Source organism: Carassius carassius, chromosome 29 (assembly GCF_963082965.1).
Source record: "Carassius carassius chromosome 29, fCarCar2.1, whole genome shotgun sequence".
Classification (NCBI taxonomy): Eukaryota; Metazoa; Chordata; class Actinopteri; order Cypriniformes; family Cyprinidae; genus Carassius; species Carassius carassius.
Window position 1 is genome coordinate 8,124,538 of NC_081783.1, and position 23,474 is coordinate 8,148,011.

Here is a 23,474-nt window from a genome sequence, read left to right on the forward strand (position 1 = left end):
TTATCAAACCCTTCCCATTCTGCATTCACCACTTTCTCTTTAATATTTACACCGAAAGCAGAAGGGATGTTGAGCAACCAGCCCAATGTCCATTACACATGGTTAGCCTCATGTTCAGCCTTAACAAAATCCATGAGCTTGCCAACTTATCAAGAGCACGCTGCTAATCTTACCTTCCTGTTGAGGCAGTGCCGTGTCTGAATAAAGAGGCAGTGCGTGAGTTCTCCGCGCAGAGCAAACCACGGCCAGAATGTAGAGCAGTGCCAGTGACAACATGTTGAGAGGTTGGCGGGTGACTCCAGTCTCCAGTACTCTCGCCCCAGTCAGGATCTTCAGTTTTATATCTTCAGAGGCCATCTATCCTGAAGGGATCAATATTGCTCGTGTCACCCCATCCCAGTCTTTATGGTTTGATGTGATGCTTCCCTCGTCGTAGACACAATTAAAGTTGTGCTGTCAGTTCAGACAGAACCTATCTCTGCTTGCACAGAGACCCCTAACAAATGTTTACTCTTCACTTTCCATCAGTGACTACTCTGTCTCAGATTCTTTATGTCTGACATCTTATGTTGCATGATAAATTTGGAATGATTTTTGAGTCAGTCCCAATTGTTAAATGAATCGGTACCTTTTTATCATGTGGAACAAGCTAATTGCATTACATGCATTTGATTTTGTTTAATTTTGGACAATTTTGTTTTCAGTGATGTTCAAAGTTAGATACTGTCACACATGCAAAGCCTAAAAAGTCCTCTTACGCACCAGATGATGTGTGTTCTGGGACAGTGCTATTGGTTTCTCTTTTGCTGTATTTATCAAAGTGAAAGGTATATAATATGACACAAAGGTTGGTGCTAAGTGAACAAACAGCGCAGCACGGTGATGGATTATGTGTCTCTGTTTTTCCTGAAATTGCAGGTGGAGGTATTGGTCGAACATCTCTCATCTTCCACTGTCTTTGATGAAACATTATGTCCAAAGACAGAAAGAAACAACAAGAACATAGTAAAGAACATCATTTATTTTGGAGAAAAGCAAGATTTTGTTTCCTCAAACTAAATTAAGTTTTAAATAAAATTATTCTAAACTAAAGTTTACCTTTATATATTAGTGAATGGTTGGTGTGATCGTTGGTTTTGTTAATAAATGTCAAAATAATTGACTCTATTGTTCAAAAGTTAAGGGTTGTATGATTCTTGTTTTTTTATTATGCTCACCAAGGCAGCATTTATTTGACCATCACATGTAAAAACTGTAAAATTGTGAAATAGTATTACAATTTAAAATACATGTTTTCTAAAATGCAATTTATTCCTGTGAGGCAAAGCTGAATTTTTCATAATATTCCATTCTTTAGTGTCACATGATCCTTCAGAAATCATTCTAATACACTGATTTGCTGTTCAAGAATAATTCGTATTATTATCAATTTGAAAACAGTTGCGCATATAATTTTTTTCTTATGATAAATAGAAAAAAATTCAGCTCTTATTTAATTATTGGGCCTATTTAAGTTTAAGGATCTGGTCAACAGAACACATTGCTAGATCACAAATTTAAGATATAAGCAGTTATAAATGTTAATCCATTGTAAAAACTGTAAATGTAAAAACAACAAAACTTTCTTTCCTGAAATGTTAACCAATAGATGCTTATAAATAAAATCAGAAAAATAACTCAGCATCTCAAATGTGTTCACAAAATGAAACTTTATTTGTGACACTTCCAGAAGTTCAAGGGGAAGAATGCACATGACTTCTTACAGTGATGTTTTGGGGTATTGCACAGACCTTGTTTTATTGCACTCAACAACATACAAATATCTTTAAGAATATAGACAGAACTGTAACAAATGGTGAGATATTGATTATGACTTCTAAAATGAAAACAAACAGGGAATATGTTGAACTGGATCATAATAAGATGTTTACTCTGGCTATAACTTGTCATTTACAATTTATTACTCCAATTAACTGAATTAACTTATTGTGAGATGAAAATATTCTAGACAAATTAAATAATTTACATTTTGCTCATTAGTACTAAGAGAACTGCAAACCACAAGCAACAAAATGTCTTAAATGTCTTTAAGAAATGTAATACACAACAGAACTAAAACATAAGCATATTTAATCAGGATAATATGCCAAAAATAACTTTAAAGATTACTTTACAACAATTAAAACACTGCTGTACCAAATCCTTTGATTATGAATTTAAATTATGTTAATTATAATTCATTATCTGTCCTGTAGACAGTATGCAATATATGATCATTGGAAAACAAATATCAGTTATAACTATATTGAGATTCCAAACACTGTGCTTTTAACATGGTAAAGGCCTGTGTATAAAGCGGTTATTTGTGATTAATGGTTACACATTGTTAAAGATTTAATTGATTGTTACTTTCTTATGTTCATATTCATAAAGTTGCAGCAGGGCACAAAAATCATTTCGTTACAACATATCAAAATGTGCAGCAGACACCTCTAAAGCGGGACTTTATATAAAACTATGTATGTTTGGTATGTAAACACTTACCAAAGATAGGGGACGTTTTTGGTTAATCGGAAATACTACAAGAAACGCTTTCAAAAAAAACAGAATACTTTCTTTTTCAAGGAACAGCACATAAATGAACAACTGCTCTTAAATATACTGAAACAGGAACATTTGTGAATCCTAAAAACCACAACTTTTTACAGACCTAAAGTCAAAAATAAATAAGGCAAAGTAATGCAATAAACTGAGTGAACTCTTACAAGAGTTAATAGGACTCTTTTTAGTAGTAACACTTTTGCAATACTTTTCTTCGTATCATGCTTGATTGTGACTATAAGATTTCAGAATGGGAATATGCAAATCGCGAGGCTAGAGGAAGTGTCCAGTGTGCTGTAAACATTTAATACTGCTTGTATAAATTCATCACATCTTGAAATTGAAACAGATTTTTGTTCTCTTAAAGAAGATCTTTATGCTAAGTAGAAATGTTTCAGAGGTACATTATGAAGTACAGTGTCCTTGAGTTTGGCAGCACTGTCTAGCAGATGATTGGCTTTAAGACGTGTGTAGAACTGACTGAAGCAGGGTCATATTTTAAAATGTAACGTTCACTACTCTAGCTTCAAACCATGGCTGAAATAACCAATACTAATAAGATAGTGACTGGGGGTAAAATATGGTTATCTAGGTCTAGATCTATACTACAGCTCAGCAAAACATGGAAAGCAGGATCTAGAGTTTCTCAAAGCAGATGGAGCAGAGCAGGAAGATGGCATACAGGAACATAAGCCCCAGGCCTAACCTCCGGTCCAGCCTCCAGTGATTCAGGTGCACGCTCAGTACCTGTGCAAACAATGACAGACAGAAAACAGGCCATGAGGCCAAGATTACAAAATATGAACAAGCATAACTATGAGATCAAGATAGAGTTCTCAAATTATAAATCATCATCTTACAGTGAGAAAAACAGAAGCAAGGAGAAGAATTACTGAGTACACCAGCCCCTTACTGTTAATGAAGACCTAGAGGAAGACCAAGAGAGAATGTTGCAAGAATCAAATGAATATTTTGGTGTCACTTGAATTTAATACACAGAACCAGTGTCATTACCTTAAGGTAAAAAACAAAAACAAAACAAAAGGAAACTAATAAAAAATAAATAAAAAAAATCGGTACAAATTACACTGAAATTTAAATTTAAACTTTAAAAATAGGGCTATTACAAAAAATTAATAAAATTACTGTGAGTATATAAATATTACTAAATATTCCATAAATAACATTAAAATTAGTGTCAATTAGACTTGAGTAGGTTGACGTTAGACTTAAATATGTTGAAGTTGAAGCACAAAAGTTTAACATTTAAATGTAATATTTAAGAAACATGAAACGTAAACAACATTTAAAACAAAAATCTAATTAAAATCTATTGCAATACAGTTTTTTATTTTGTTTGTTTTTTAAATTAATTTAAATTAGTTAATTTATTGACTGATGCACAATGATTAGAAAAATAATTGGAATACCTCAGTGACCACTGTGATCAATCCCTAGTTAAAATAAATACAAACTCACCGTTGACCCATAATCAACCACTAGAGTACGCAAAGCCCAGGGGAAACCAAGACCCAGCAGAATGTCGAAGATGTTACTGCCAATCGAGTTGGACACCGCCATGTCTCCCATACCTGCATCACCAGACACATTCATCCATCTGACCAATCAACTCAACTTTACAAACACTCTGATCTTTTAAATCTACAGGTCCTTCTCAAAAAATTTGCATATTGTGATAAAGTTCATTATTTTCCATAATGTAATGATAAAAATTAAACTTTCATATATTTTAGATTCATTGCACACCAACTGAAATATTTCAGGTCTTTTATTGTTTTAATACTGATGATTTTGGCATACAGCTCATGAAAACCCAAAATGCCTGTCTCAAAAAATTAGCATATTTCATCCGACCAATAAAAGAAAAGTGTTTTTAATACAAAAAAAGTCAACCTTCAAATAATTATGTTCAGTTATGCACTCAATACTTGGTCGGGAATCCTTTTGCAGAAATAATTGCCTTAACGCGGCGTGGCATGGAGGCAATCAGCCTGTGGCACTGCTGAGGTGTTATGGAGGTCCAGGATGCTTCGATAAAGGCCTTAAGCTCATCCAGAGTGTTGGGTCTTGCGTCTCTCAACTTTCTCTTCACAATATCCCACAGATTCTCTATGGGGTTCAGGTCAGGAGAGTTGGCAGGCCAATTGAGCACAGTAATGCCATGGTCAGTAAACCATTTACCAGTGGTTTTGGCACTGTGAGCAGGTGCCAGGTCGTGCTGAAAAATGAAATCTTCATCTCCATAAAGCTTTTCAGCAGATGGAAGCATGAAGTGCTCCAAAATCTCCTGATAGCTAGCTGCATTGACCCTGCCCTTGATAAAACACAGTGGACCAACACCAGCAGCTGACATGGCACCCTAGACCATCACTGACTGTGGGTACTTGACACTGGACTTCAGGTATTTTGGCATTTCCTTCTCCCCAGTCTTCCTCCAGACTCTGGCACCTTGATTTCCGAATGACATGCAAAATTTGTCCAGTGCTGCTTCTCTGTAGCCCAGGTCAGGCGCTTCTGTCGCTGTTTCTGGTTCAAAAGTGGCTTAACCTGGGGAATGCGGCACCTGTAGCCCATTTCCTGCACACGCCTGTGCACGGTGGCTCTGGATGTTTCTACTCCAGACTCAGTCCACTGCTTCCGCAGGTCCCCCAAGGTCTGGAATCGGTCCTTCTCCACAATCTTCCTCAGGGTCCGGTCACCTCTTCTAGTTGTGCAGCGTTTTTTGCCACACTTTTTCCTTCCCACAGACTTCCCACTGAGGTGCCTTGATACAGCACTCTGGGAACAGCCTGTTCGTTCAGAAATTTCTTTCTGTGTCTTACCCTCTTGCTTGAGGGTGTCAATGATGGCCTTCTGGACAGCAGTCTTACCCATGATTGCGGTTTTGAGTAATGAACCAGGCTGGGAGTTTTTAAAAGCCCCAGGAATCTTTTGCAGGTGTTTAGAGTTAATTGGTTGATTCAGATGATTAGGTTAATAGCTTGTTTAGAGAACCTTTTCATGATATGCTAATTTTTTGAGATAGGAATTTTGGGTTTTCATGAGCTGTATGCCAAAATCATCAGTATTAAAACAATAAAAGACCTGAAATATTTCAGTTGATGTGCAATGAATCTAAAATATATGAAAGTTTAATTTTTATCATTACATTATGGAAGATAATGAACTTTATCACAATATGCTAATTTTTTGAGAAGGACCTGTATATGTGTTCAGGACAAGGAAGAGTAGGGTGATCTCAGCACCTTGACGGGCAACTATGAGACTAGCCATGCAGTCTGGGACACTGGTGCCTGCTGCTAGAAACGTAATTCCCATGACAACATCTGGAATGTCCAGTGTAAAACTGATAATGGTGACCTGCAACAAAGACGATGTGTGTTAACAGCCCATTATATAATATACTGAGACATTCCCATATGACAATGAAGCATTGATCTCACCATCCACACCATGAGGTAGGAGAACACGGCAATCCAGAGTGTTGAGGCCACAAAGGTAACCATGAACCAGCGCTCCCAGCGAGGCAAAACACAGTTTGGGACAGTGTAATACAGAAGACAGCCTAAAGGCCATGACAACACCCACCGGACCTGTTCCCAGCGCCCCTCTGTGGATAAAAGTACTTCATTAAATATTTTCCTCACTTCATACTTGGCTCCTTAACACCACCTACTGGACAAAAACAGATTTCACGTATATGTAAAAAGATACAAAAGCTTTCACTAGGACAGTACCCTTTGAAAAACTTACTAATAATGCACTATTTATGTACTAATATGCAGGAACTGATATGTACATTTAAGGTAAAATGTATTGCCACAGGGAGCGATTTTGTACCTTTTTTGTGTAAGTATTCATACAAAATATCACCAACAGGACAAAGACTGGCGTATGATACTTGCATTAAGTATTCATAATCTCTCTCTCTCTTTTTGGCTTTTGTTATTCAAATGTTTCAAAGGTTTTCCTTTTGAGCTCTTCAAATTGCAATTTTCACCCCTTAATGTCATCTTCAGTAAGATTTTCAATTGTTCAACAGTGATGAAGTTGATTTGATTGCAAGCCGCATCAGCCCGAGAGGTTGGAGAGCTCTCATCACTTTTCTATAATCATAACACTAGAGCATTAATCTAAAACGCATGCCTCCATTATCTAGAAATGGCTCTCAGGCTAATGCATTATGGTCCTTAAGGGGCCAAAAATGAGGGCCATTCTTCTAATCAGGATGTGAAAAAAAAAAACTGTAGACCGATGAACCACAATAAACTCAATATGTTTTCCTGTTATTCTGAATAATGGTTTAATGTTATGTTTTGGAACTATTTAAAAACATATCCACTATGGGTGGGAGACTTTATGCCTCTTATGATACAATTTGTTATTGAATCACAGAGTCCTAATCTAAATTTATTCTGGATGAATCTAAATTTTCAGCAACTGCACAGAGGGGCGCCAAGATTTACATTAAATTCGGTGTGCTATTCGGTGTTTCTAAGCAATTCATTATGAAATTTATTGTGAGTTCTTTATACACTAATATTTTTTCAGTGTATAAATGTACATACAGTATATATATATATATATATATATATATATATATATATATATATATATATATATATATATATATATGTGTGTGTGTGTGTGTGTGTGTGTGTGTGTGTGTATGTATATTTTTTTTTCAGTGTAGGCTATGCATGGATGTTACATATGTATATACATATAAAAATATAAGTTTATTACAAATATTCATTATTGTATTTCATTTTATTATAGTCACGATTTCTTTATTATTATTTATGATCTAAAATTGTTAAATATTCACTCCCCTGGCACAGTAAGAGGTCCGAAGGGTTGTTCCTCATCTGCCTCTTCCTCCTCCTCTTCCTCATCATCTTTAGGCTGTGTGTCTCCTATGTCTGCTACTCGTTCTAAATCCCCTCCTTGGCCCCGCTGCCTAGGTTCCTCCAGGGGTTGCATTTCACTCTCAAGGGCCCCTCCATTCTCCAGACCCCAAGGAACCCCCTCCATGCCTGGACCATCTTGGCCAGGAGTGTCCCCTGCTCCGCTGCCACTGCTGTCTCCAGGGCTCCTGTTTCTAATCAGTCTCTGCCTCTGTTGAAGACAGAAGATTTGAAAGATGTGCAGTCACACACTGCAGAGCTGGAGAAGAGGAGACCCAGTGTGAACCCCTTCAAAAGAATGAGATTCGGTTAGATGAGAAATGGAAAGGACAGAGTTTCAGAGTCAAGCTTGCTGAACACATCGCAAGACCAAGGTAAAGCACAGTCCATTCGAGTGTCGTAGTGATGACATGCAAGAGCTGCAAGAGTCAAGCCAACAAGCAAGTCACATGAACAACTGTTGATGGAATAAACCATTTGCTCACACAAACAACAAAATGGTTACATAAGGTTAAAGGAGTAGTTTCTGAGGATGCCTACACCTAGGAAGAAATGCTATTGCTGACATTTGAGCAGTAAACTTTCAGTTATACAGGAAAGGACAGCAGATGATCTAACGATTGGATAAGGCACAAATCCTACCTGTTGCAGAAGTTACAGCTGAAGGGTCATATTAAAGGACCCATAGAAAATAGAAATCATAAATGAAATCTCTTTAATGATTCTCCAAGACAGCAATGACATTAAATGAGCTCAAACTGACTGTATTGCTTATCACATCTTTCTCTTGAGAGGAACATTTTTATTTCATATTTCTTACTGAATGTGATCAGTTATCATCTGTGTCCATTTTTGTGTTTCCTAATTTTAGAAACAATGATTGACTTTCTCAATCTATATAAATCATGGTTTAAACAATTAGGGTTATGGTTAGGTTACAAGTTATTTGAAATTAAAATCTGTGCAAGATAATAAGATTTTATGAGAATGTGTATTGGATGACATTTTTCTACCTCAAAGCCAATAATTTCTAATTTTAAGCAGAAACCTCAAGAAACATTTTTTCTCAAACTTTTTTTTAAAATTAAAAACAACAAAAACTATTTGTTAATGGAAAAAGAAGAAAAGAAATCGATACTTTTTTAAAGAAATAATTATTCAAATTATATATAAATGACTGACAAAAAAAAAAAAAAAAAAAAAAAAAAATATTAAAATTGGAATTGACACAAGGAAAAATCTGTAAAATGACAGTTTTTTTCTGTAAAACCTTTAAGAAATATTTTCTGTAAAATTATTGTTTTGCACTTTATTTCAGTCAAGATATATTTTATTGTAATTTTATGGTTTTTGTTTGGCAGCCATAGTTGCCAGTCATTTGAACATGATTTTGCCCTTTTTTTTTCTAGTGCATTTATAATGTTACAAAATATTTATATTTAAAATAAATGCTGTTCTTTTGAATTTTACTGAGTAGTAGCAAAACCGTTTTCAGCATTGATAATAATAGAAATGTAAGAAAGACAACACCCGAAATGAAGAATAATAAGAAAGAAGAAATTATTTCTGAAAGATCATGTGACACAAGACTAGAGGAAATATGCTGAATTCGGCTTTGCCATTACAGGAATAAATTACATTAAAATATATGAAAACTGTTTTTTTAAATTGTAATTTTATTTCATATAATATAACTGTTTTTACTGTGAGCAAATAAATGCATCTTTGGTTAACATAAGTGACTATCAAAAACAAAACTAAAATCTTATCAACCTCAAATATTTGAATGGTTGGTTGAGAAACAGAGGTGCTGTTGTCCGATCCAGATGTGCACAAAGCGAGCAAGCATCCAGCCAGTACCTCAGTGATGAGCATGCGTCCGGCCATGCTGAGGCGAGTGCGGGGGGAGAAGTGGGGCGTGATCATGACACGGAGGCTTGCCTCTGAGAAAGAGAACTGGTGAGGGTGTAGACTCATCATCTCATCCACCATCACCACCGGGGAGTCCTGGCCACCCGCATTCTGACCTGGGAGAGAGAGAGAGAAGTGATACTTTATTATGCACAAGCACTCAGTATGATCCACACAGCTCCACCCACACACACCTTTCTTCAAAAGGATCATGGAGGTGTCACAGTGTGGGCTTGCCTCTCCTATCGACACATCTCTGCACAGACTGCTCACCAAACACTGCTGACCTGGAATACCAAACCTCTGCTCCACCCAGCCCCATAGCTGACTGTTAAACCTTGAAAGAAGCACACACACAAACTCATATTATAGCATGTGAAAATTTCATTGAAGTATGTTAAAAATAAATAAATAAATATATCAAATATACATATTAACATTAATTACATTCCGACTGTTATTGTGAATAATGAATAAACATGTTAGATGCTTACTTCATGATAAGGATGTAAACTCCATACATTGATATGAGGATTATAGTTTCCCACCTGCAACAGTGATATTATATGATTATGCTATAAGCTCGGATCACTTAAATGTCAATGAGCATTATTACACCTTCTTTATGGTTTCAGCACACTTACCAAATTACTTTTTCATCATATATGATCTGAAATGCACAAAAACAAACACAAAAAGGAATTAAGTGGGACTATAAATGTAACATTGAGACTCAGTCAAGCTCCTGCTTACCAGAATCAAGGCTAACACTGAGAGGGTGTAGTAGACAGAGTCACGGAAGAGCGGCCACCAGGTCAGAGTGATGGTCTGTGAAGCAGGAATGGTGGAATGTCAGAAGAACTGTAACGTTTCATATTTAATGTAATGCATATGCATATACTACCTGTCCAGAAAATATTCCACAAACTCCGATGATGACCAGGATGTTGAAGACAGCTGATCCCACGATAGTTCCCACCCCCAGGTCTCCCTTGGTGATGAACACGCCTGATATGAAGAGACAATTATTTATTGACGACTTATTTACAGCAACAACTTCTTGAAAAACATTGCCAGAGGCCTGACCAATCAAAGATGTGAAAAGCTCGGGGGCGGAGCTGCCTGCTGCCATGAAAGTGGCACCTGCAACATCCTCGCTGAGGTGTAGATTCTGAAATGACAAAGTCCGGCTCAGAATATGCTCTGATATTTCACAGTAAGACATTCCTGCCAGTATGAACAAAGTACACTCACCCCACAGATTTTTTCCAGAGAGGGGACAAAGTAGACATCGCAGACAATAGCAAGGGCATAGAACATGTAAACTGCCTGTGGTCAAAAGAGCACACAGTATTCAGTTCAGCAGATATCCATTATTTTACCTTTACAAACACCAGCTTTGCAAGGTAACAATAATAGTGCTATCGAAGACTGTACTGAACAAAGTCTTTCATTTTTAGTTATATCATTATTTTGAATTTCGCTATGCATCCATACAAGTAAACAAATGTTTATCTAATCAAATTACTATAATTCTACAAGTGAAACTAGAAATCAAGTAAAAAAAAAAAAAACCTAGTAAAACCCTAAAAAAGGAAATGTACACTAGCATTCAAAAGTTCGGGGTCTTTTTTTAAGTATTTTTTTTAACTCTTTTAAAAGTCTATGATGCTCACCAACATTGGATTTATTTGATCAAAAACAGTGCTAATTGTTATATTGTCATAAAAAACATACAATTATAACATAAATTATAACTATTTCCTATTTTAATACATTTTGAAAAAAACTGAATATTGAGCGGACGTTACTCCAGTCTTCATGATCCTTTAGAAATCATATTATTATGCTGGTTTGGTGCTCAAGAAACGCTTCATATTAAAGGTGATGTATGTAGGATGGACACTGAGCAGTTGAACTAGGTATTACAGTCCAGTATTTATTTAAAACAGAAATCTTCTTTACAGTCACATGTGACCAATGTAAGATTGTAAATGTATTCTTGCTGAAAAAAAAAAAAAATGGATGTCTTTCAAAAAAAAAAAATTTCTTATTCACCCTAAACTTTTGATTGTTATTGCACTTTGCATTATTTAGTCAGTCCCTGCACCATACAGTTCTCTATATATTTCTCACTGTACTGTGGTATACTTACACAAAACACATGCAGTAGAACTGCCCCATGCCTCCTCTGTCCCTTAGTGAAGATGTCCTCTGGAAATTCATGGATAGCTGAGAGGTAAAGTGAACATTTTTGTGTGAGGCAGGGGTTAAAAGACCATCAAAAATACAGAAACTATGCAATCTATAAAGCAAGGCCAACACTTTGCGCACATTCCCCTTCAAACACTATGAGACCAACTTGACAGTTCTGATGATAATAACATTTAGCATATTAATGCTTACATTCAAGGTCACATAAGATAAAGGTTTCAGATCTGACATCACAGTTGCTATTAAATCTTATTCTGTTTTACAAAGCATTTCTTATGGCCATAAAAAAATGTGACTGACATGGGAAAATCTAACCACATATTCAGATGTATATAAGGGGAGGAGAAAATCAAATACACAAACAAACAAGGCAAAGCAAAGCAAACGGTATTTAATCTGTGAGAACGCTGATCTATCTAGTGTTGTTCTTTCTTACTTCACTGATGTAGTCCTTATCAATGCAATGTGCTCCATTTAACTTAAGGTTGTTAAGAAGCTTTTGTCTATGGTAACTAAGTGGCAATTCAATTGACCAGCCTTTTAGCTAATCTGTAATAGTGCAGAGAGGCCAGGAAGAGTGGGCCTAGTTAAATCAGAGGACTGGTAATACTTTAGCCCACAGCTTCTTTAGATGCAATCAGCGTAAAGACGGTTCTTGCTCTGACTGCCTTAAAGAGGCCAACTGTCTGAAAAACAGCCATGAAATAAAGAGAAGAAGGAGGAAATGACACCCTTTTAAATGCACAGCTTAGTAACAATCACAGTCTTTGTGTTTTTAAACTTCTCTTGCATTGAATTTACATATAATTTGCTATTATTTAAATGCTACTTCATAATTTCAAATGCAATGGAAAATTTGCCTTGATTAATCTGAGCAATAGTATTAAGTCTGTTATCTTAATGCCAGAGGTGGAAAGAGTACAAAAATATTCTACTCAAGTAAAAGTACCATTACATTAATGAAATTTTACTTAAGTACAAGTAAAAGTACCAGTCTAAAAATCTACTCAAGTAAAAGTAAAAAGTAGCTCATTTAAAATTTACTCAGAGTAAAAATTACTTAGTTACATTTTAACAGTGGGAGGGAGTCAGCATGGGACAGGCCAGTTCCTGGAGGGCCACAGTCCTGCACAGTTTAGATATAACCTTAATTAAACACACCTGATCCAGCTAATCTAATAATTTAGGTTTATTTGAAAACTACATGATATGTGTGCTGGAGCAGGGTTAGAACTAAACTCTGCAGGGCTACGACCCTCCAGGAACTGAGTTTGACATCCCTGGGATAGGTCTATTAATCTCAAACTAGTTGTTTTTAATTAAAGGAATCAGTTATTTAGAATAATAAAACATTTGGGCTGTTACCAGGCAAATCAGTATCAACAAACTCATCTTTTAATGCAGAGGAAATGCAGAAGATTCATTGGAAGTGGCATTTAGATGTATTACACTGTTTAGTGCAGGACAAGAATGCATTTAACCTGCAGTTACAAATGCATGAATAATGTTTTGATATACAAGACATAAAATGTTGAATACTCATTTGAAATGATAAGAAATTAATTATTTAAAAAAAAATCAAAAGTTAAAAATACTTTAAATGTGAAATTAAAATGGCCAGTATGTGGCAGCAAGTCACTGTTAATAAGTGAGTCATTGCGATTGAACCGAATAATTTAAACCGGTTGATTCATTCAGAAACGAAACACTGTCACGTTGCTCAGAGACGCAAAACTGTGCTTTGGTGGCTGTGTTTGGAATTATTTTCTGTTGTAGAAATAGAGCTAAAAAAGGCAATATGGTGTCTAAAACGCAAGTCTCTTAATTAACTTGTTTACTGAACTGTTATATATATGTATGTATATATTCATGATGATTTTTGGAGGAAAAGATGGCATTCTTTGTGTGATTTTGATTTAATATATGAAATTATATAAATATGTGAATTTTCTGCCCCTATATCTTCAATTTTGTGATCATTCTAAATGCATTTTAGGAGACTGAATCACACAGTGAAAGAATGCGCGCGCACATAATTAAAACAAAAATAGCACACTCCTCACCACTGTTTTTTTTGGCTAATTTGTGCAAAACCTCTTGCTAAAATGTCAAAGCTTCATTTTAACCACCAATGCAACGATGCAATTATTTAGCTTACCTCTACATTCTTGCGAAGGGTTGATGTCTTGTCGAGATTTTATAAGCTGCTAGTTTGGTCTTCCTAGGCATGTACATCTTACACTGCATAATAGAGCATACATATGACCAGGGGTTCACTTAATTTCCTTCGAGTTCAACTTCAGAATATGACGGGGTTTCGTTTTCAGCGGTGTCTGCACCACTAACGCCTGTTTTGTCCGTCTGCATCTTTCTTGTGATTTTAGCGCCAGTTTGCCCTCCTGCCCATTATGCCGTAGTTTCCAGGGAGCGATTTATTTTTTTATTTTTTATTTTTTTTTACTCAGTAATTAATGTGTTTTAAAATGTAGCGAAGTACAATACTTCAAACAAAATATACTTAAGTAAAAGTAAAATTACAGATTAAAAAAATTACTTTAAAAAGTATTAGTACACAAAAAAGCTACTCAATTACAGTAACGCGAGTAAATGTAATTCGTTACTTTCCACCTCTGCTTAATGCATAGCTGGAATCAATAGCTGCTCAGTTACATTTAAGATTAAATTTACCAAGGACTCTATTGAATTTCATAAATCAAGAGGATTTTTAAATAATTAAAGGGGTGTAATGATTTGAAGAGCTTTTAGAGCATTCCATTTGATTTACCTCCAGAATCAATCTGCTCGGCCTACACTACCGCTGACATCTTAGTTAGCTGTTTTTAAACATTTATTTTCCAAAAAGCATTGCAAACAGCTTTCACTAAATATGAATAATATATAAGCATGGATAATAACACACACAGATGAAGTATTAAATGTCAATAGCAAGCAAATAACAATTGGCATTTTTTTCTCTGCAATAAATCATGAAAAACAATGATCTTAAAGGTGTTTTACATTATTAAAGTGAATCATATCCAGTCTGAAAAATGATTACAATTTAATTAGCATCACAGACTATATTATTATCATGTATAAAAGTCAGAAAGGTGCAACCTACACAAGGGTTGAAGGACATTAGAGCTTTCACAAGCGTTGATATATCAATATATATATATATATATATATATATATATATATATATATAACTTGCTTTGGTGAAATCTCTCATTTCTAAAGATGAGAAAGTGAGTGAGAAGGAGAGTGCATAAGGAAAAAGGAAACAAATGAAAAAGAGAACCACCTCTTGCGATGACTGATTTGTGATTGTTGATTGTTGGAAGTTGATTGAAGGAAAAAAGGGCATATGACGTATCTCTCTATGGTGGCACACTTTGAATGCTTAAAACAGACTATCCTCTGTTCTGAAATTAGGGATGCTGTTGCTTAGTAACACAAGCCTCAAAGGGGGCTTGACTATGAAGAGGGCACCTGTCTGCATCATTTCACAGAATGAGGAGGCAGGGTGAATGACAGCAAGATATGGAGAGATGTGATACAGACAGACGGGTGAATAATAATAAGAGAGAGAGAGAATTGCTCATGTTTTCACTCACCAGCTCTGGGTGTACTGGTTGTCTGGTTCTCCTCTACGATCTGCTGGGTTAGTTTACGCCGGGCCCAAGTCAGGTCCGAATCCTCTTTGGAATGGGCTGTAAAAACACATAGCACACAGACCTTTATCTTTAGTGGTCCAAGTTTTTTTGTGAAAGCTAGATAAACCAACATTTTATATATAACCACAATTCAATACAGTGCAGCATCCAAAAGTCTGGTAAAACTGCTATGTTTTGCATTCTTTTCTAATTTATTGGAATATTCAGTGTTTTGGACCTGCTGTATCAAACTCTAACTTATTTAAAAATAGGCAAAAGATTGAGGCAATCAGAATGCTTCCTTCCCTCCTCTCAAGTTCCCATGGAAACCCGATCCAAAAGCTGTGATTAATGAGTGTTGTGGAGCTGGATTTGAGCCCAGAGAGGGTGTGGTTTACCCTAGAACCAAATGGCAAAAATAGTTCTCATTTGCATATGCAAACTAATCAGTTCCAAATATAACTGCGATAGGCTAACTGCCTGTATATTCGAATACATAGAAAAAATGTAAACATGTAGACTTATAAAAAAAAATAAAAATTCATTGCTTAGTTGACTAAATATTTTTGTGATCATCACAAAGTAGAGAGCAGCCATTTGTCAATCACCTATGGTGTACCTACATCTATTTCATCTACAGTATACAGTATGTTTGGTTTTTGACATATCTGTAGATCCACACCTAAACCTGCATTGTTCTTGACATTGTGACGTTATTGTCTATTATTAAAGTGAACCTTCGTTTCATTCAGCTGCAGATTCCAATGGCATGTTTTAGGAGCTGCTTAACATTCAGACTCAGCCTCCCAGAGGAACGCATTACTCACACAGACAAAGCTGGAAAAATTAAAGGCACTGTGAAAAGATTAAATTATAAGCAACACAGAATGATGATGCAGAAGCAGGTCACATTGCACATGTTTGTATCTTTTTTCCTCATCTCTGTCAGCATCCATTTTGCTTTTTGACAGGGTGTCGAAATGTCATCTCTGGAACAATTAATTCGGTAGTTGATATGTCCTGAGGTGTGACATGCTATACTCAATTATAAATAAATTTACTCAAACTTGTATTACATATCCAGTTTTGATAAGCTCATATTAATTGTGAGATCAAATTTTTGCACTTTCAGTTTTTTTAACCACACTTTTGTCAGACCACAGGTGGAGGGAAGAAGGTGATTAAAATGGTACAAAAAAAAGAAGGAAAAGGTGACAAATTGAATCATATATGGACATGTTATGCATCAACTAACAGTCCTTACCCAGCTAACAATTTTTGGTTCCCAGAATGTTATTTTTTATGGTTTGTTTTTGGTTAGCCAGAACATTCCCATAACTGTATTGTAACAAAAATCTAACACTCCCCTAACATTAGTATAATATTCCCAGAACATTATAATAAGTATTTGGTTCCTAAAAATAATGTGATTAAATGGACTTAAATGAACAGATCTTCTCTGATTTTACCCTTCAACCTCTGGAAACAAGTAATAGCCAAGTGAACACCCTAGACACAGGTGTGATGTCCAGGTAACAATGATCTAGAGGTTCTGGGGAGGTCAATGTGAAATATGTCAGGCTGAAGCAGCTGTCACTGTCATGTGCCTGCCATGTTCTGCCACACCTACAGTTCACTTAGTCCCTGTTGCTCCTCCACTACTGCTTTTGGGGTTTCAGTGCAGGATGCTTTAAATTCAATGACACAAAGAAATTGAGTAATCATGTTATGTAATTAATATTATGTTGATCGTAAGTGCGCAAACACTTCCATTACTTTTAAGGGGATAAACATTTTTAGTTAATTTCTGACAATGAGAAATCTGTTTGCAAGCTAATTGTATTTTTGGTCCCCCAGGATCCAACAGTCATTTAAGTGTCAAATATTATATACCAGTGGCCTACTTATATATCACCCTGAACCACAAAACCAGTCATAAGGGTAATTCTTTTGACATTGAGATTTATAAATAAGCTTTCCATTGATGTATAGTTTGTTAGGATAGGACAACATTTAGCTGAGATACAACTATTTGAAAATCTGGAATCTGAGGGTGCAAAAATAAAAAATCTAAATATTGAGAAAATCCCCTTTTAAGTTGTCCAAATGAAGTTTTTAGCAATGCACATTACTAATCAAAAATTAAGTTTTACCATATTTATGGTAGGAAATGTACAAAATATCTTCATGGAACATGATTACTTAATATCCTAATGAATTCTGGCATAAAAGAAAAAAATCGATCATTTTGAGTAGTGGGCTATTGCTACAAATATAGCTGTGCTATTTATGACCGGTTTTGTGGTCCAGGGTCACATATTTTGTCTAAGCATCGCTCAATGTTTTCTAAAGATCTCCCTAATGCGTGAAAGCGGCGAGCTGTTGCTATGGTTACCTCGCTGGCGAATGCAATTTCTGACTGAGGGCATCTATTTTGTTCTGCCTGATTACTTAAAGTTCATCTTTTTTGCGAAATGAATGTTGTTTAAAGGGGTCATATGATGTTGCTAAAAAGAACATTATTTTGTGTATTTGGTGTGATAAAATGTGTTAATGTGGTTTAAGGTTCAAACACATTATTCTCCACATACTGTACATTATTGTTTCTCCTTTATGCGCCGCCTTTTTGAAACGCATCGATTTTTACAAAGCTCATCGGTCTGAAAAGCGAGGTGTGCTCTGATTGGCCAGCTATCCAGTGTGTTGTGATTGGCCGAATACCTCAAGTGTGTGATGGAAATGTTGTGCCTTTGCCATACTGTGATGGAGTGTCCCGGTCAGAAAACAATAAAACCTATTACAAACGAGGCATTTGTTGCATCCAGTGGGGACAGAATTACGGATTATAATGACTTATACCGTCGCGTAAACATAAAACCATGTCTGCACGTGTGATCGGAGAAACAACAAACAGCAAGTGCTACTCTACACTGCTCTAAAAAACTCACGTTTGAATCATCAGTGGCAAATCCTTTACATATGTAAATGTACTTACAGACTGAGATTAAGAACATATGGCAGATCAAGAAATAAATAATGCCTTGCACACATCTGAATATTTGATTTGAGCTGTTCTTGGACAGTGTTGTAAATACAACTAAACTTCTGATTTCTAGTCGTGTGCTCTTTTGAAAGGCCAACCTAAGTATTTTCGCTTCCACAACGAAACACACAGCATCTCCACAACATGGCAGCAGCAACAATTCTACAGCGAGAATCAACGTTACACTTTCCTTCTTTGCTTAAAGTGGCATTATGCAATCTTTTATAAAGAATATCTCTTTGGGATTGAGTCTTTAGTCTTTGCAACTTTAGGGATCTTATGTTTACACAAACAGCTTGCATGTAACACTCCAACGAGAAAGGAAAACATGATATCGCATCAAATGAACCCTTTAAAAGGTTTTAAACCTTATTTAAAAAGGTTTAAGAAAAAAAAGTAGAAGAAGAAGAAAAGAAAATGACTATTTATGAGAGACCCCAAACATTTAGTTTTGACTTTGGGGGTGGGTGTGGGAGTGGAGACTTGAATCCTCACTCCCGCAGTTCCCACCCAGTTTTTGATTCCTAGTGGCTCTTATAATTTGGTTTGATCATGCACACTATTATTGTTGCTTATGTGGCTGATTCACAGTCATACTGCATAAAAGAAACACCTTAATATAACAGAAACTCGTCAATTAATCACTAATGCTCCACATCTCCACGACAATCTAAAACACTCAAAAGGATGATATTCATATAGGAATGTAGCCTATATAATACACCGCGGTAAGACGGGAAATACGCACAAAACATTAAAAAAAAAAAAAAAAAACTATATATATATATATACACACACACACATTTTACAATTTACATACATGCATATATATATATATATATATATATATATATATATATATATATATATATATATATATATATATATATATATATATATATATATATATATATATATATATCAGTATTAGCAGCGAAAAGATTTGTTAATGAACAAACGCACCTGTTACATGAAGAATTTGTGTGAAGCAGGTAACGGCGATGAGCCCGACTGCACATATGAAGAGCCGGTAGAAGAGCCGCTGCCGTCTGGATGCCAACACCGCCTTCATCCCTCCACCACACCTCTCAAAACATGTCCATCCAAGAGAGAAACCCTCTTCTTTCATTCACACCACCTAATTTGGCCTTTCTTTTCAACATACGGCGGACTAGCTTGCTTAATTTCAGCCATACGTCTATCGCCTCAGCATCCTATCGCTTCAATAAAGACACACTATCATTTTTCACTTAACGATATTTACCCCTTCCTTGATATTTAATAATATAAAGATACGAAAATGTCTTAAAGTGTCACTGAGCGCGGAATTATTCAAATGTTTTCACATATTGTCTCAGCTTATAAGCATTCTAATCACACCCACCTCATCTCCATCCGTGTCCCTCTTTCTCGCGCTCTCTCCTCCCTCCACCAGGCGCTGGACTCCGTCACTGAGAGTGTTTCCCAGACTCACAACTGCGCCCTCATGCAGGGTTCACAATAATAACAACACCCTTATCCAGCTAGGGCAAATCAGCACAGCGCAGTGGTTCAAGGCTAGATTAGATTAACTTCATGAGTAGAAGCAGAAGTAGTAACTCTAATGTAGCCTAAATTATGCAATTTATACATTGCATTCAATTAGCACTAAACAAAATTAAATAGAGGTATAATTTATTTTATTTTTTTAAATATGAAATTATGTTTTGTAGTCATTGATTAATTTATAAGCATTGCACAATAAAGTCAAAAAAAAAATTTCTGACCAAAATTTTGGTAAAACGGTTGAAAATTCATGAAGACTAATTGAGAGACTCAGACTAGCATAGTTCACCCAAAAAGGAAAATCCACAATTGATTTGTTTTTCACAAACACACATATTTTGATTCATAAGATGTTAACTGATGGACTGGAGTCATGTGGATTATTGTGATGTTTTTAACAGCTGTTTGGATTCTCATTCTGATGGCACCCATTCACTGGAGAGGATCCTTTGGTGAGCAAGTGATGCTAAATTTCTCCAAATCTGTTCTGGTGACAAAATGTTTTTTTTAAATGGCCTAAAAGATAGTAAAATTTCAGCTAATTTTTTTCATTTCTGGGTGATCCTTTAAGATATTTAAAAATCATTATCACTGCATTAATAACAAAAAATAAAACCAAATGGCATTTATTTTAAAGCAAGATAACATATGCATAGGTACTGATTCAAAAGAACAAATATAAACATAAGACTTCAGATAAACAATATTAATTTCTATAAAAAAATGTTGTGTTTTATAACCGAGGACAAAAGAAAATGACAGCTTGGCATGTAGCACATTCACATTTGTTCGAACAGATTATTTGGCACATTAATGACTGTTTAAAAAAAAGAAAAAAAAAACAAGCAAGTAAAACACAGAAAAAATTACTCCCCCTTGCAAAAAAAAATGGTTTGCTTCACAAAAGCATATATTACAAAATAGAACAAGCAAGAAAAAATACACAATCAAATATTTACTTTACATACCCCTAGTTAACACCAAATATAAACTTTAAGACTGCTGATGAGCAAAAACAATTGTAAAGTGAAATCAGAAATCCGCTTGTCTTGCTGGTTCTTCAGGTCAAAAATAGCTGGTAAGAGCTCCTAATTTTTTGGTGTGAGCACAGCATTCAGCTGCTGCTTCAGGCTCAACAACATGCCATTCTGCATCAGCTGGGCCAGTTTTTCAAATTGCAAAGAAAAATGATCTATCAGTGCAGACTTTACTTCAGGGGCTCTAGTGAACCAGTCAACTTGAAGTTTATGCCGTCTCCAGGCAGTGGGGAAGGTATCAAAGGACAGAGCCAGCAGATGTACCAGTACTTGCCCAAGCATTCCCTGATGTTAGCCACTGCTCCCAGGTTGTAAGGCTTCCGTGTGGAGTACCACTCACGTGTGGTCTGTCCCCTCAGCATCAGAGCCACATGAAAGAACAGGAACGCAGCAACCAATAGGAAGCCGACTACACAAGTGTCGGCAATGAATGCAAAGGCAAATGCTCGTGCCGTCACCTGTCCTGTCATGGAGAAAAACAGATGTTAATGGTTATTTGTTTGAAAATATTAAAGGGGGTCATATAATACATTTAAGAATAATTGTATTTTATGCCAAATTTTCACTATCATTTTTCCACAACCAATAGGGTCCTTATAATAATAATAATAATAAAAATGTAGTAGCTATTCAAAAATGCAGCTTCAGTAAAAACTTATTTCATTAAATATTAAGATTTTCTGTTTTACATTTTTTTTTATGTATTTTGTTCCTCTGATTGCAAAGCTAAATTTTTAGTAGCCATAACACCAGTCTTCAGTGTCACATGATCCTTCATAAATCACTGTAATATGCTAATTTTCCTGCTTAAAAATATTTATTATTATTATTATTATTATGTTGAGAACAGTTGATTGATAAATAACATTTTCACAATTCTATAAGTATACATTCTATTCTATAAATTCTAATAAGTCTATAAAGTCATTCTGGCATTAAAAAAAAAAATCCTCATTTATGTTTGCATTTACTCATTAAGCAGATGTGTTTATGCAAGCAACTTGGTAAATAAGCAATATCAAAAATAATGGCCAAGTTAATATTACCATATTGGAATTATTCGACAATAATACTTTAATACACTACAGACAGTATTTAGGTTTGCAAGGCATCACAACACATAGTATACAAAAAAGCCAACAAAGGACCAGTGCTTGAAACTCTCTCACACTATCCTTATTATTGAGCCTTAGAAGATTTTGAACGTTCTGAATAAGAAAATATACAGTATGATTTCCACAGCACACTCAACTCTCATTTCAAAAGATGGAGGAACATTGTATTTCTGAAGACATTACGCATTTCTCAGAGCAGACATGGATTAGAAATCTCATACATACCAGAGACGAGCATTATCCAGGGCACGAGCAGAAGCATGATGCTGTGAAATGTCACACCCTCCTTTAGGATGACGATGAAGACCTCAGCATTCATGACTACTGCATAGAGCAGCCCTGCCCACATGAAGAGCAGACAGGTCAGGAAATACCGGTAATTGTGGAAACCGACACACTGGCCAAAAAACACACAGTGGTGATCACGCCGCAGTACACACACGTTGCAGTCATAGCAGTGTGAGCATCGTGGAGGAGTGTGGGTCTCACAGTTGTAACAATACCTGTCATAAAAGATGAAAATATCAAATTAGAATGATTTACTGGCTCTTCCTGAATTAATCAATAACAGAGATTTAAGAGCACAAATAAGTGATAAATAAACACTGTACAATCAAAACAAACCAATTACCTCCACCCTTGACCCAATGCATCCCCTCCAAGAAACACTCCGCGAATACTTGGGTTAGTTTTGACAAACAACGAAGCATTCCAAGTTATATTTCCCAACATGAAGTACTGAGCGAAGAGATGCATGGCCTTCCACATACTGGACCACTCAGTCGTCTTCTGTTCTGGCTCAAGGGGAGCCTCCACCAGCACCAGGTAACTGACCTCAGCAGTGATGGAGAACACCAGCACAGCGTTCATAACGATAGGCAGAAGACGACCGGAGGACTCCACCTTACACCACAGTCTACTCATGAACCTAGCCATGTTTTCAGCCTTGATTCATCCGCTGTAGGAGACTCTACCTGCTCAACCTGTTTCCTACCTGTGAAGCCACTCGATTCACGTTTGCTCGAATCTGAACACACAAAAAGTTGCCCAATTGAGAGAGGCTTTAAAAATCTTTCAAAAGTTTCATTACACGATATTTAACGTATAGAAAATGCAACAAACACTAAGATCTAAAACTAGTAATGAATGGGACACTCTATGTTCCAGTCACATTGACAGCCGCTATCGAATGGAAACTGTAAAAGGCTAGGACGATTTATTTTTATTAATTCATACCGACCTTTCATTCCATTCCGAAAATCTTTCTGACGATAAAAGCAGAACAAACGATACCCTGCTGGCAGCTGTCTTTAACAATGAGCTGGTGCTGCAGCCTAATAACATTTGGCACTGACAGGTCTGTGTTGCACCTGAAACCGTCCCTCTAACACAAATGACACTGTACAAGAGTTCCACACGGAAAT

The 23,474-nt window shown here is 36.0% G+C and overlaps 2 protein-coding genes across 3 annotated transcripts; both read right to left on the bottom strand.

Annotated features, from left to right (window-relative positions):
- Window positions 1-1,690: 1,690 nt before the first annotated feature.
- LOC132109563 (sodium/potassium/calcium exchanger 3-like) lies at window positions 1,691-19,852 on the bottom strand. The gene is made up of 18 exons (XM_059515743.1): window positions 19,738-19,852; window positions 19,317-19,573; window positions 15,272-15,367; window positions 11,596-11,672; window positions 10,695-10,769; window positions 10,527-10,611; window positions 10,345-10,448; window positions 10,194-10,268; window positions 10,085-10,110; window positions 9,935-9,988; window positions 9,635-9,777; window positions 9,390-9,556; window positions 7,455-7,740; window positions 6,066-6,232; window positions 5,868-5,982; window positions 4,081-4,193; window positions 3,462-3,527; window positions 1,691-3,348 (listed from the first exon to the last, which is right to left on the bottom strand). Exons 2-18 carry the CDS (start codon window positions 19,480-19,482, stop codon window positions 3,238-3,240), a joined length of 1,926 nt encoding a protein of 641 aa, XP_059371726.1. The 5' UTR covers window positions 19,483-19,573; window positions 19,738-19,852; the 3' UTR covers window positions 1,691-3,237.
- A 656-nt stretch (window positions 19,853-20,508) lies between these two features.
- On the bottom strand, window positions 20,509-23,440 carry zdhhc24 (zinc finger DHHC-type containing 24). Of its 2 annotated transcripts, none has more exons than XM_059516689.1 (4): window positions 23,291-23,440; window positions 22,682-23,077; window positions 22,276-22,553; window positions 20,509-21,398 (listed from the first exon to the last, which is right to left on the bottom strand). In XM_059516689.1, the coding sequence occupies exons 2-4, from the start codon at window positions 22,984-22,986 to the stop codon at window positions 21,106-21,108; spliced, it is 876 nt and encodes a 291-aa protein (XP_059372672.1). In that variant the 5' UTR covers window positions 22,987-23,077; window positions 23,291-23,440; the 3' UTR covers window positions 20,509-21,105. The 2 variants fall into 2 exon arrangements, with proteins under 2 accessions (XP_059372672.1, XP_059372673.1); XM_059516690.1 differs by having other exon boundaries at window positions 22,682-23,044; window positions 23,291-23,437.
- Window positions 23,441-23,474: the final 34 nt, after the last annotated feature.